A 14,847-nucleotide genomic window follows, 5' to 3' on the forward strand; every position below is an offset into this window, starting at 1 on the left:
GCACAACAGAGAATGGGCCCCAGCTACAGAAGCGGACCGGGTTTCTGTCCTACCATCAACGCGACTGATTCGCAGGAAATCCTCGTGCCATCCGGTACTAAGAAAGCAATACGGGTTAAAGTACATATCATAGGGGTGAGTGTCTACGTCGTAACAAACTCGAATCAAATTACTCATCCTCGTTGCACGGAGTATAGCGAATATCCGAAACGAATGCCTATTCTTATCTTCTTCTTCCTCGTCGTACTATATACTATACTCCCGTCTCTCTTCTTCTTGCAGCAATTTATCGTACAAACGAGGTTCGTCTGCCAGTTCAACATCGAGGGTCGCGTGTCGAGTGTGAAAGCTCGTCTCATAGCGGATACAATTTACTGCGAGGAGAACGACTTCTCTTATACGTCACGCGCCCCAAATATAACAGTGCCGTTCGCTGTAATCTGGGGAGGCTCAAAACCACTGGACAATCCGGACAGCATTCACGTGGTGATCTACAGGTGTCGTGACATGGCGGACAATTGCGGAATGTGCCTCGCTCTTGCACCAAAGTATGGCTGTGGTTGGTGCCAGAGCACTGATCGATGCGAGGTACAAGCCCAGTGCGATAGCAATCACAACGTCTGGCTCAATAGCACTCAGACCTGTCCAAATCCCGAGATACATTCGTTCGAGCCAATGATGGGTCCTTGGGAGGGACACACCAATCTTACCATTAGGGGTATAAACCTTGGCAAAACATTTCAGGTAAGTTTCAAAGTCTATCGCAATATTGACCATATTGCTCCTACAATCTTGCCTTTAATCGTTCTCGCACAATTCTAACGTCCCTCTCTCTCTCTCTCTTTTGGAATTTCAGGACATCTATGCTGGTATATCCGTAGCCGGTATACGTTGCCAGCCTTTCCCCGAGCTTTACATACGCACAAAGCAAATAGTGTGCCGGGTGGATGGACCCGGAGAACCAGGGGAGACCCGTAGCGGACCTGTGATAGTTAAAATAGAGGACTTCATGGGTCAGTCTCAGTACAACTTTCAATTCGTCGACCCACGTATAATCACCATATCACCGAAATACGGTCCGATGAGCGGTGGGACCATCGTGAAAATAACTGGCCAGTACATGAATGCGGGTAGCAAGATTCAAGCGTTCATCGACGAGCTGCCCTGCAGGATAATCGTCGCCGAGCCGAACGAGGCGCACTGCATGACGAGCGCCAGCGAACGCAAGAGGAACGGCGTTCTCAAGATGACCTTCGATGGTGGCCACAGACTTTACGATGGTTTCTTCACCTACGTCGAGGATCCGAAGATCGAGAGCGTCGAGAGCGGCGTTGGCGGACAGCTGAAGATCCCTAAAGGAATACCAGCGGGTGGAATCAAAATGTACGTTACCGGCAAAAATCTCGGCTTCATACAGAATCCGCAGATGTACGTGTACTACGATGGCAAGATGTTCACTTCCGATTGCGAGGTTCAAGGCGAGAACAGCATGGTGTGCAACTCACCCACGATCGATGTGCCGGAGAACGTTCAACTCGACGCCGAAAGACCACTGTCCTTGGAATACGGTTTTCACATGGATAACGTTACCGGTGTTCGCAATCTGTCTCGTCAGGGTCTCCATCATTTTCTCCTCTATCCGAACCCTGTCTACGACGTTTTCGACGAAGAGGTCAAGTATTATAAGAGCGACTATTTGACTATCAATGGACAACATCTGGAGCGCGCCAGCCAAGAGACGGACGTAGTGGTGCAAATAGGCAATGCGTTTTGCAATGTGACGTCCTTGTCGAGACAGCAGTTGACTTGCAGACCTCCGGTCACGCAACCGCCGGCTATCGATTCCGAGGGACTGCCCAACAAGCAGGAGCTACCAGAAGTCGTCGTGATCGTCGGTGGGAAGCTCAAATTTAATATAGGGAAACTGAGCTACGCCATGGCCGCGGGCTTGAACGGTCCGCTGTCCAAACCAGCCTTGATCGGCGTCATAGCAGCCATAGTTATCCTCATTGTTGTATTTATCGCATTCCTAATAGCCTATCGAAGAAAGTCCACCGAGAGCAACAGAGTACTGAAGAACATGCAGGAACAGATGGACATATTGGAGCTCCGCGTGGCCGCCGAGTGCAAAGAAGCTTTCGCCGAGCTTCAGACGGAAATGACCGATCTTACCGGTGACTTGACCAGCGGCGGTATTCCGTTCCTCGATTATCGAACTTACGCCATGATGATACTTTTCCCGAGTGACGACAATAGCCCGGTATTACAGTGGGAGAGGCCCGAATTGGTTCGCAAAGAGAAAGGTTTGCGCCTCTTTGGCCAATTGATTATGAACAAGACCTTCTTGCTGCTCTTCGTTAGGACCCTCGAGAGCAATCGCTATTTCTCCATGAGGGATAGGGTTAACGTCGCTAGCCTCATTATGGTTACGCTTCAAAGCAAAATGGAATATTGCACCGATATACTAAAGACTTTGTTAGCGGACTTGATTGAAAAGTGCACCGAGGGCAAGAGTCATCCTAAACTATTTTTAAGAAGGTAAACTTTGGCTCTCCCTCTTTCTTTGCATCTTGTCGTTTTCGTGCCCGTTCATCTCTCATCATCCCCTTTCTTTTATTTCAGAACTGAAAGCGTTGCGGAAAAAATGTTGTCGGCTTGGTTTACTTTTCTATTATACAAGTTTATGAGGGAATGCGCCGGCGAGCCGCTGTACGTATTATTTCGCGCTGTGAAACAGCAAGTTGATAAAGGACCCGTCGATGCCATTACATCAGAAGCTCGATACTCGTTGTCCGAGGAAAAATTAATTAGACAATCCATAGATTTTAAACCAATGGTACGTATATACACCACGCGGAATACCTTATACACAGTGTGGATAGCTATTTTTTCCTCTACATCCGCCTACATGCTAACCATTACAATTAAATTCAATTTCACAGACTGTCTATGCTTCCATATCGCAACAAACTGTCTTTGTCGGAGGAATAGATCCGAATACAGAAAATGTACCGGTAAAAGTGCTGGATTGCGACACCATATCGCAAGTTAAGGAAAAAGCATTGGATACCATTTATAGAGCTACGCCGTATAGTCAAAGGCCTAGAAAGGACGATCTTGATCTAGGTAATCCAGGTTATTTCACGCGAATTCTCTCTCTATTTTTTTATAGAGATCCTGTATGAATCTTTCGACACATCGATCAATTCTTTTATTTTTCCTTTTTTAGAATGGAGAACGGGCGCATCCGGAAGATTAATTCTTTACGACGAAGACTCGACAACAAAGACGGAAGGTGAATGGAAGAAAAGAAATACTCTAAATCATTACAGGGTACCGGATGGAGCATCTCTCAATTTAGTATCGAAGCAATCTTCTATATACAATCTTTCAATTTTATCGGAAAAGACCGATAAGTCTCACAAGTACGAGACACTTAACCTTAGTAAATTTAGCTCTGCCAGTCCTCCTCTATCTCGCGCCACCTCTCCATTAAATCAGAATCACGACGGTGGCTTGAAGTGTTGGCATCTGGTAAAACATCACGATACCGATGCGAGGAAAGAGGGAGATAGAGGAAATAAAATGGTCTCTGAGATCTACCTGACGAGATTATTAGCAACCAAGGGTACTCTACAAAAATTCGTTGACGATTTGTTCGAGACGATCTTCAGCACTGCGCACAGAGGCTCGGCGCTTCCTCTCGCCATAAAATATATGTTTGATTTTATGGACGACCAGGCGATGAATCACGGCATATCCGACCCCGAAGTGGTCCACACGTGGAAGAGCAACTCTCTACCACTCAGGTTTTGGGTGAACCTCATTAAGAACCCAAATTTCATCTTCGATATACACAAATCTAATATAGTGGACTCTTGTCTGTCCGTCGTTGCGCAAACCTTCATGGACAGTTGTTCCACATCGGACCATAGATTAGGTATGTGTTCGTCGCGTTCCCTTCATTAAGGCACTAGTAACTGTCATGGCAATATATCAATTGAGATAAATCCATTTGGCTAATTCAAACATTTTAATACAGGTAAGGACTCTCCGAGCTCCAAGTTGCTTTATGCGAAGGACATTCCAGTGTACAAAGAATGGGTAGAGCGTTACTACTCCGATATCAAAATCATGCCAGCCATATCCGACCAAGACATGAACGCTATGCTTGCCGAAGAGTCGAGGGTACGTATATTTATATTAATCATCACCGTATTGTTTGAAATTAAATTCCAAATAGGATATGGAATATAATTCTAACGATCTCTCTTTTTCTTTTTCACCCACAGTTACACGCAAATGAATTTAATACGAATTGTGCCCTCTACGAGCTTTATACGTACGCGAGCAAATACAACGAACAACTAATAGTGACTCTGGAAGAGGATGAATTTTCGCAAAAGCAGAGACTAGCGTACAAATTGGAGCAGGTACACAATATAATGGCATCGGATTCTAATCCCTGATGTACCATGAACTCTATGAAACATCTGACCAAATCTGCGCGCCAAGAGCTACCCTGCTGAATCGACGATGCTCGTGGTGAATCATCTCGATCGAGGAGAAAATTCACCTTTGGGAGTTAATGAAAAACCGGCCTATCATCATCGAGAGAAGAAATGTGGTCGAGACAAATCGATCTCCGCGACTCTCGGTCAAGCTGGAAACAACTTATGGACGATTATGCAAAAACAAAAAGTCTATACATTTATATATTATACGAAAGGCTAAAAAGAGGTTTAAGTGAAACTAAATTAATGGGCTAAGTGTTGAACTACCTGCGAGAAAGTCTTCTTGGAAGTTGCTGTTTATAGGTGTGGCGATAATCATGCTAGAGAGCGCTTGGAAACGGCGGATAAGAGCCGAGGACGAGCCCTCATTTTGTACATAAAATACCAAAATAACAATAACTGTAATAGGATACCAATATACGCTCACACCTCGATGGTCGGATTGAGAAGAAAACCGTTTCTTCTCGCCATCGCTACCCACGTTTTTCCCCGTGAGTGGCACACACAGACTAGGATTTTAAATTGAAACGAAGGAATGATAGATATTAGTGTAATAAGTGAGTGAACGAATATCGGCCGATCGACAATTGATATTTGTAAATGTGCGAGTAAACTTATCGATCGCCGAGCGATAATTGGACGATCGGCGGTTCGGCCATTTTTAACGAAGAAACATTTCCATCCACCGCTATTAGCTGCAAATTTTTTCAACTACGAACTGACGAATTTTAAGGAGTACACGATTATTATTAATAACGACGATTAATTGAATGATATGAATATATTATATATACATGGATGATATGTCGTATGTATATTATGTGTAAATATATACACTTTATACCGGCGCACGTATGCTACGTCTGTGCGTGCCTGTGTATGTGAGCGCGTGTGTGTATGGGTGGGTGTGTTTTGTACGAATGCGCGCCGCGTGCACAAGTATAAGTAGCTCCGGCCAATCTGTTCCCACGTGCAGTATTAGTATCTGCATGGTACTTTGCAATACTTTATAATAAACAAAGATAAACGATTATATATATTATATATTATTGTAAGAGTCCGTTGGCCGATGGCGAATCCAGTACTGGAGACGGATAGCTGTGTTGCTTGTCGTAAATTAGAAAATGGTACTATGTATTTGTGCCGAAAGGTGGCCTGGAGAGCTATTTGTACTTGTGGAGGACGTGCGAACGAAAGAGTGGTAAATTGCGCGCAATGAAAGCAGACTGTGTATTAGATAGTATAGTTAAATAATCAATGGACTATGGCCAAGCGCGAGGCCAGCTCGATGTGACGGTTGTGTTGAGTGTGCGTGCTTCCCCTCTTTGGTCTCCGGCTCATTGTTCCATTTTGCCATAATCGTTCATTCTCGCGTTGTCGTGCATTTTGCCATCCGTCGTTGCCCGTCATCGTCACTATTATAAATTCGTAATCATCGGAACCTTTCAATCTTCGCGCGTTATACGTTATAACGCCCGCGTAATTGTCCTAAACAGGACACTCCTATTTTACCTATCAACGTTTTATGGATCATCTCGTGCCTCTTGTCTCCCTTCCTCCTCTCCCTTCCTTCCCCACCCTCTCTCTCTTTCTCTCTCTCTCTCTCTCTCTTCTCTCCTTATCTCCTATTCGTCACTCTCTCCTTAATGCTTCAACGCCTCCGTCGTCATGTTGTTGTCACTCTTAATTATTGTAATATATAATGAATAACGATCACTGTTGAGTATTGTCTGATTGTAATACATTGATATTGAATTGATATGAATTGATAATCATTAATTAAATCGTAATATTAAAACTTTGTGGATGTAGTCATAATTACAATTGAGAAAATGGGCTGTGCATATGGGTTAGTAATTAAAAGAAGCGAGAATGACGATGGGAATGAGAAGAATGTCGTTCGTGACGAGGACGCTTGCGCTTCGTGCATACTTTTCACGGGACCTCGCGTCTGCTAGACAGACATCTGAAAAGTGTGCTTTCTTCGAACTATTGCTCCCCGATTATTTATATACATATATACTATATGCAAACGTATATATATATATATATATATATTTATCTTACAACACAAATTGTAAGTTTTTTTATATATTCCAGTCCTTTGCACACCTTGGATTCGAGTCTATCGTTGTATCGGGATTAGCTCCCACGTGATGCTATATTTATTATTGGGAAAAAAAAGAAGATTCAGGTTTACCTGAAAAATTTAGGGGGGGGGGGGGGAAATCATGAATGTCCTAAGGAGCAGCATGAAACTTTTGACGTTTGTGTTTTAACTTTTATATATAATGATATATTAAGCGTCCTGTTGTCACGTACGAGTGTTCAGTGATTGTACGCATGTGATAATCGTATGCATGCACGTGCGCATGTGTGTCCTGTGCGTCAATTCAATGTGCAAGCAAGAAGCTCGTGGAGAAAGTATTTATTGCTCAAAAACATTGGAAGACCGTGTGGAGAAAAGGTAAGGAATGAAGGAAGAAAGGTAGCAGGGAAAGATACGGAGTTGGTAGGCTTCAGGATAGGATTGGGGGAGGGGGTAAAGGGTGGCGGAATCAATTGAGTTTTTCGAACTGTGCGAGAATGAAAACGCAAGGCTTGACAGGGTAACTCGCCGGGACAGGGCCAGCGTTCGGCCTCAGGAGAGAGATCCAATCGAATCGCCGCGACTAGCTACGTTTTCGGGATATTCTCTGGACCATACGACTAAAACAAAAATAATACAAAAAGAACATAAGAAATCAAGGAACGCGTGGACGAGAGCACAGTCCTTTCCCAGCAGCACTGATAAGTGATAAAGATAGGCCTCGCGAGCCCTCCCCCGCGCACGCCGACTTCAAATGGTACTAATAAACCCAAAGTGCCTCTGGTAGATTTTTGGGCATAAGCTTGAGTAATAAAGACTACGTAGCATATTTAATATTAATAAAACGGATGATACGAACGAAGGGTAAAAGGATAACATGATTATGGGTTAAATAAAAAGAAGAGGAAGAAGAGCAAACTGTGCGAACGACGTTACTAATAATATTAAATAATAATAATGGTATCATACTCTTAGACCATATATCCTCCCGGATTGCGAATACTGTTCGCAATCATCCATCGATGCTTAAGGAGCGAAAGCTTTTTTCCAAGGATCATAATGAAAGGTCGATCGATAGGCGCTTCCACACATACTTGGTTACACAGACTTTTCTACTTCGATCAAAATTAGAAAACAAAAAAATAGCAGTAGTAGCAAAATCACTTGACGAAGCAAGAGATAGCTGGGTAAACGCAGCGCGTAGTCTCGTTAAAAAGGGTGAAGGTCTCTTTTGATCGACCAAGCGCCTTCTTGGTTGGAGAACGCGTCTTGCTGGTAGTTGAGAATCAATTGCCATCGTTGTTGCCCCTCATTTCTCTCTCACCTTTTCACCCTACAGTCCTTGATGAAAATGAAAATTATTACTGCGAAGCGGTGCTCGAATATCAACCGGTATATGGTTTAGGTCTATGATAGTAAAAAGATAATAATGAAACGAGTAATTGGAGCCGGAGGTGATGAGCTGTCGCGAATATTTGCAGACATTTGCGGTAGCTCTCATCCGCTCTGCTATCTATCGGTTTGTCTATCTGTCTGTTTGTCTGTCTGTCTGTCTCTCCTCCTCCTCCTCCTCCTCCTCTTCCTCCTCCCTCAATCCCATCACAACACGACTCGTCCAGAACCCTTTTGCTTTACAATCACCTACATCTCTAATCCTCCTCCTCCTCTCTATCTATCTCTCTATCTTTCTCTTTTACGTTATAGCGCAAGGTGGGCGGAATGCGGGCGTACTGGGTGTACGCGGTGCGTAAGCTCGCTAATTACACGTTCTAGATAGGTATACATATAGTCGGTAGCCTAGTCTCTATGTCAGTGTCTGTCTGCCCTGAGTGTCTCTCCTACGTGTACCCCGTAAGTGCGTATACCTCGAATCCCGATGAGCAGACGTGCGATTCCTCCCTTCACCCAAACTTTATCCTACAAACACTTACATATCCTGTGTCTCTCCCCGGTACAATTTCATCGATCAGACATATTAATTGTGGTAGCGTTCGTTTCCCCGATTAATTTTACTCCATTTATATATATATATATATATATATATATAGAGAGAAATTTGTCTTTTCGTCAAGTCGGAATTAAAAAAGCAATGCGCGTCCGCTGCCCCAATGTCCTACCTACGTCACACATGTCCTCCTTTTCCTTTAGGCGATAAGTCCATCGCTTGTAACGCCGTATTAAGCTATGCTCACACACATCACCGCGTCCTATGCCACACTACTACCGATCGGCACGTTTTGCTACGTAAATATTGTTATTGTATCGATGGTTCCTCAATAATTATGGAATGTACGATCCCAATCTGTAAAATTCAAGTAATTAACGAAGATGTGTACTTTGCCGTATCGTTCGTACGTGGCTTGCTGCCCCAGCAGTCCAACTGCCGTCGTGTGCTGAATGTGATTCCGTGCGTGTGCATCTGTGTGAACGTGCTTGATCACGAGTGAGAGGTGCACGAGTGAGAACGCTGGCTTTACCTGTGTGGGGGCCACGTTTATGATTCATCCCCCGTCAGATACGGACCGATTTGTACCCGAATCTCTGTGTCTGCGATGCACTCCTATTCATCCCAAGCCCCCAATCTTATAGAAACTTCCTGCCTCCTGCTGAAACGGTGCTGTTAACAGTGATCGATTGCGGAGTGTAATCTCGATGGAGTTGGATATATATATAGAGCGGGAATGGGGTGAAAAGCAGAAGGATGAAAAGACAGGAAGGCCAAGTAAACAGTGTGAAAGTATCGTGCGAATGTCTATGGACTGTGCAAGACTGAGAGAGGCAGCGGGGGGAGTTGTCCAATCAATTCCAGGTCACTCCCTCGCCGCTCGTTTTTACGTCATAAACATTCATTACGATTATGCATCAATAACGCATCCAGCAAAACACGATTACGTTACGTTTATATAATAGTCATGTTCCTTTCCGATCAATTATTATTCCCGATAAATCTATATCAAACCTTTTTGCTACATTATTTTGTACTTGTTTTTTTTTATCATAATATATTATATAAATATATATATATATATATATATAAATAATGCCGTTTTAAGTTATCCGACCTTTATTATTATTTTTGTATAAATGTGTGATTAATAGTACGGATAGTGTAATAATTTTGTATGTTTATTGAACCAAAAATAAATATTATTGATAAAGAATTGGTTTTTTGGCTCTAATCTTCTTCTGCTACTTTAGTTTCCTCTTTCTTCTTCTTCTTCTTCTTTAACGGTACGATAGTTTCGTTAATTGCATCCTCCACTGACCCTTGTGGATGCTTTTGCATTCTGTGAAGGCTACGTGGACCGATTGTACTAAGAATTACAGGTAGGAGAATCAAACCGTGCCAAAGTCCGAAGAGTATAACTAGGAGGAATATTTTGAAGAAAGATTGAAATACGTAGGCATCGGAGAAAGCTAGCATCGATAATGCGAGTAATGTGGACCCCGCCCCATAAGCTACAGCAGCTCCAATGTGTCTCATTGAGATCAAAATTCTTTCTGTGCGGCCTTCTTGCCCAGATTTCGTAGAATTGGCATTCAAAAATGCATGTGCCACATGAGCTGCGTAGTCCACGCTTAATCCAACCGCCAGTTCCAATCCTAAAAATGTCGTCTTGCATCATTATTATATTTATGTTTAAATTATCCGTTTGATTTAATAAGCAAAACTCACCTATACAAGAAACGATATCTATGCTTAATCCCCAAAAGAACATGAAACCGCAAACGTCTAGTAGAGTCAAAAGTACGCAAAACAAAATCCAGAAACATGTTTGGAATTCTGCTATAAGAACTGCGGTCATTCCCATTACACATAGTAACGCTAACAAAATATTACGTAAAACTTCTTGAGCAATTAGTTTATCAGTTTCCCAGGAGCCAAACATTTTGCTCCAAACTGTCACAAAACCATCAATACCAGTCTCTTGGACTATTTGTTTTGTAGTATCCATGGCTGGGATCCACTGATGCGGGCCGCTAAATAGCTTAAATGACACATCTATGCTGGATATTAAAATATTTGGTGCATTTTGACCACATATCAGAGGTTTTTCAAACTTAAAATTTTTCTGATATTTTCCGCCATATACGCTAAATAGAAACTTGGAAAGATAAAGTTGAAATTTATCATGGTCAACCGTTGATGCTGTAAAATCTGTAAAGATAGATTTTTTTAAGTATCTTGCTATAAGTTAAATAATTATGTTGTAGAAATTGGTACCTTCTTTAAAAAATTTCGTAACAAAGTTTGCAAATTCATCTGGCCAGTCATCAACACTTTCTATATATTCCGTATTATTTTTTAAAAGGCTAGTTAAATTGAGTATTTTTTGAAATTCTAGAGGATAATCAACGTTTCCGATGAAAGCACTCGCTGAATGGCCACGTGTGTGAAACATTTCTTTTCGCATCGATATAAAATCACTGAAATATGTTCCTTTTGGTATAAACCAAATTGGATCGAACCATTGTTGCAATTGAAGTGTTCCGACAATACTAGATGTTATTATGGCAAGTGTAATCAATATGACTATTATTTTTCCAGGTATCGTTAATATCACTTTAGAATATAATTTATGAATAAATTTCGCAGAAACACTCTGAGTTGGATCGTAAATATTAAATTCATATTCTTCATGAATCACACATGGAACAATACCATTACGCTTATTCTCCATTCGTTTCGCATCCAATGCATAGCATGCTATGAAAAATGTTATTTGGAGTAAAAATGTGACCAAAACTCCAACTGCCGCATAAATACAGAACGATTGTAAGGTTGGTAAAATCTGAAACCAATAAAAGATAAACATTGCGAACTTGTGATGAAAATTTTATAAAAAATATAATTTTCATTTACCGTTGATGCTCCGATTATAAATGCTACCACGTCTGTGAGGGAGGTAATGCAAATTGCGGATCCGGCATGACCCAAGGTTAAACCAACTCTTTCGTGAAGTGGTTTCTTACGATTTAATTCTTGCCAATGTATTTGTTTCCACGAGGCATTCATCACAAAAATATCATCGATTCCCAGACCGAGCAACATAAATGGCAAAGATGTGTGTACAGGTCCATAAGGGATCCCGATTATGGAGCAAACACCGATCGCTATAATAAATGCTCCACCGACACATAAAAGGCCAGTGGCCGTAAGAACAAACTACAACAGGATTGCACAATATAATTTAATAAAATATTCAAACATACTCTTAAAAAATCTTCTATAATTATTACTTACTCGGCATTCTACCCAATTAAAATTGGATAAAATTGCTAGTACGTAAAGAAACATCAAAAATGTTCCAGCAATTAATTTGTCTATCTCTTGAAACAAAACAGAGGAGCTAATGTCCCCAAAACTTCTTCCAGCTTCATAATATATGTTTAAGGATCGGTTATTGCAAGAGGAAGTTACTAAATTTTCTTTTAATGATTTTAATAGCTTCAGATATGCTTCTTCCCATCTTAATACGTTTTCTGTAGCCTGTTATAATTGAAATCAATAAGGTTTTTATATATCGTGTAATTTTTTTAGGTTTTAAATTAATGAATCCATACCTTACCCAATCAGCAGTTCCTGCATCATTACCCAGTTTATCCATGTCAATATCAGAGAAATTTACATGTAGCATCCACTGAGTTCTTACAGCTTTTGCAGATATAATTTTGCCATTTTCATCTCTATTTATACCTCCCAGAATTTCTATATAATTCATCGGATGACCTAGGGTAGGACTGATTTTTGTATCATAGATTTTATCAATAATATCTTGTTTGCTTTGTCTCTTGATTTCTTCGCTATCATATTTCCACAAATCTAATATACTAAATATTAAACAAGTTTTTGGTAAACTGTTAACTATGCTGCAATATAGCTCTGGGTCTGCATGTACTGCCATGTCAAATATTGATATATTTCCTTTATCCGCTGGGGCTTCATCGAAAAAGTCATCCACGAAATTAGCTTGTCTCTTTGGTCTTGGCATCTCATTTGATATAACTGGGACTCTATCAAAAGCGTTATAGTTCAGTAGTTTGAAGTAGATTATAAATTATCATTTTTACAATAGCAAAATACTTACTTTAGACAAACATCAGACCATTTAACTTTTGGTTCCGTATTTGTTTCTAATGAAACAATTTTTTGGGTCAATTCATTTAACTGTAAATAAAAAATTGTTTACTATATCACTTGAAAGTGAAACCTCAATACATTATAATATAAGGAGTAATTACCTTGACCAAGGCATCTGGTTCTAAAATATCTTGTCCCATAAAAATCATATTTTCCAAACGTGCCCCTTCTCCAAATTGAGATAGCAACCATTCTGTGTCCCTAACAAAATCAGAATCAGGTGGTATCCACAGTTTTAGTGGATTTTTCTCTTGCCGAAAGAAAAAAAGCCCAGAGAGGCATATTAGTATCACTAATAAACTACCGAGCAAATAATTCCTAGGCTGTTGTGCAATTCTAGAACCTAATCTAAAAAGCAAATTTCAATCAGCTCAAATTCCTCTGCTTAATACAAATTAAATATTTTTAAATTGAAAATTATTCTATATACTTACATATAAAACACATGCTCCACCTTCTGAGAAATATGATTTGGTACACGATACAGTAGGGTGAGGAAAGATTTTTTCTGAATCCTCTCGTCGATTTCCATTTCTCCTTTAGAATCGCAAATTGGCTTGCTTTATTGCATAAATTAATTGAACTCTATTCGTAAAATACATGCTGCTTATGTGCGTTAAAATTGACGTAGTTGTTTTATAAAGATTTATGCGCTGACATTTATAGTAGACATAACCTAGTATTATACCACCAATTGATAACTGATATCTCAATTGAAAAACATAGCACCTTGCGTCCGTGAAAATTATGACAAAGAAAATTATCTATTGAAGTCAATGGCCCACGCACTCGTAGTACTCAACATTATTAGAGTGGATATAGGTCTCCTCTATTTCGATTTCGACTCTTTGTACTTTCGTTAGCAGCCTATGTTGGCTACGTTGGTTAAGTCCGATGCTTAATTGCTGCATATTGAAGACGGTTAATAATTTAATTACATTTTATTTCGGATTCATTTGCTTAGTCATTCACATAACTTATGATTGTCCATGAGCGAAAAAATAAAACTGACAGAAGTCACAATTAGATGAATGGGCACATTTGAAAACTTCAATAATATAATAGTCACGTGTCTTAAGCGTCACAGTGTAAGAAACTATAAGCAGCTGCTTGTAAGACGTGTATGAAATCAAAATTTACATAACAAGAAAATATTTAAGAATAAAAATACAATGGATGTATCATCAATGGAACACTTTATTCGTTAAAACTAAAATTTAACCTAAACATACTTTATATACTGAAGGTTCTATTGATCGTTCAGTAATTACACTTTAATTATAAAACTTAATTATTAATTGATATTTATGACTACTTGTAAGTTTATAGCAAAATTTGATTTAAAAAGATACATTACGAGTATTTTTTATAAATGCAGTCGATAGGTTTTTTTATCGAAGGGAAAACAGCGGGATGATAATCGCGCGGTTCATATATATTTTATCTTTTTCAGCAATCAATCACTTTAAACAATTAATCATGCATACTGCGCACATATAGACTGGTACTAATAACTTAATCATATAGAGGGCTGTTTTGGACCCTGCTTTGACTGGAATTATATCCATATGCGAGAGAGTGTAAAAAATGCTTGTTGTAGCAAAAATTGGCATCAATAATCTGGCCAGAGGGAGGTTAGTTTCGAAGTACAAATAAATTGGGGCAATTAAGAGATAGGGAAGCACAATCTCCAGATCTACTCGATGGGCACTTCGGATTCGATCGACTTCCGGATCTCCACCGCCGCTTGGACATAAAGTAATATTATCCGAGCCCTTGAACCACATCCGGTCCTCCTCGCTGTGAATCACCTAAGGGAGCGATACATTTCTTTATGATTTATTGTTCGCTGAATTAATAATACGCTTGGACGTTGTTTCCTTATACCTGTTTTCTGACTCTTATACGACCGGTAAACCAGATCAGCGTCAGCATCTTCACCACAAGGACACATCCCCACCATGAGTAAATCGACCAAAGCTCCTGTTGCATCACTTGCATCGTGGTGACCATTCACGAGTCGACTAACTTATACTTTATAGAGCCAGGCCCAGCCAGAGTGTCTTCCAGTCGGTTGATTTCACAACAAAATCAAGATGGCC

At 40.4% G+C, this 14,847-nt stretch overlaps 3 protein-coding genes across 3 annotated transcripts in view; 1 reads left to right on the forward strand and 2 right to left on the reverse strand.

Moving 5' to 3' along the window:
* The window catches only part of PlexA (plexin A), a 67,837-nt gene extending 61,522 nt beyond the window's left edge, over positions 1-6,315 (forward strand). Inside the window, exons 4-11 of the mRNA XM_066727963.1 lie at positions 10-135; positions 283-744; positions 857-2,538; positions 2,623-2,836; positions 2,943-3,126; positions 3,230-3,940; positions 4,043-4,188; positions 4,293-6,315. Coding sequence (XP_066584060.1) covers positions 10-135; positions 283-744; positions 857-2,538; positions 2,623-2,836; positions 2,943-3,126; positions 3,230-3,940; positions 4,043-4,188; positions 4,293-4,469 — 3,702 coding nt within the window. The 3' untranslated portion in view covers positions 4,470-6,315. The remainder of the gene's footprint in view (positions 1-9; positions 136-282; positions 745-856; positions 2,539-2,622; positions 2,837-2,942; positions 3,127-3,229; positions 3,941-4,042; positions 4,189-4,292) is intronic.
* Positions 6,316-6,461: 146 nt separating this feature from the next.
* Positions 6,462-13,812, reverse strand: LOC136773959 (patched domain-containing protein 3-like). The gene is made up of 9 exons (XM_066727964.1): positions 13,180-13,812; positions 12,847-13,093; positions 12,693-12,772; positions 12,174-12,618; positions 11,849-12,094; positions 11,468-11,770; positions 10,829-11,396; positions 10,280-10,762; positions 6,462-10,206 (listed from the first exon to the last, which is right to left on the reverse strand). Exons 1-9 carry the CDS (start codon positions 13,275-13,277, stop codon positions 9,779-9,781), a joined length of 2,898 nt encoding a protein of 965 aa, XP_066584061.1. The 5' UTR covers positions 13,278-13,812; the 3' UTR covers positions 6,462-9,778.
* A 142-nt stretch (positions 13,813-13,954) lies between these two features.
* On the reverse strand, positions 13,955-14,812 carry LOC136773326 (prostaglandin E synthase-like). Its single transcript, XM_066726909.1, has 2 exons — positions 14,633-14,812; positions 13,955-14,556 (listed from the first exon to the last, which is right to left on the reverse strand). Exons 1-2 carry the CDS (start codon positions 14,756-14,758, stop codon positions 14,206-14,208), a joined length of 477 nt encoding a protein of 158 aa, XP_066583006.1. The 5' UTR covers positions 14,759-14,812; the 3' UTR covers positions 13,955-14,205.
* Positions 14,813-14,847: the final 35 nt, after the last annotated feature.

The sequence above is a fragment of the Prorops nasuta genome, unplaced genomic scaffold (assembly GCF_024137725.1).
Source record: "Prorops nasuta isolate Cenicafe-Biocafe unplaced genomic scaffold, Cenicafe_Pnas_1.2 PNAS00005, whole genome shotgun sequence".
Taxonomy (NCBI): Eukaryota; Metazoa; Arthropoda; class Insecta; order Hymenoptera; family Bethylidae; genus Prorops; species Prorops nasuta.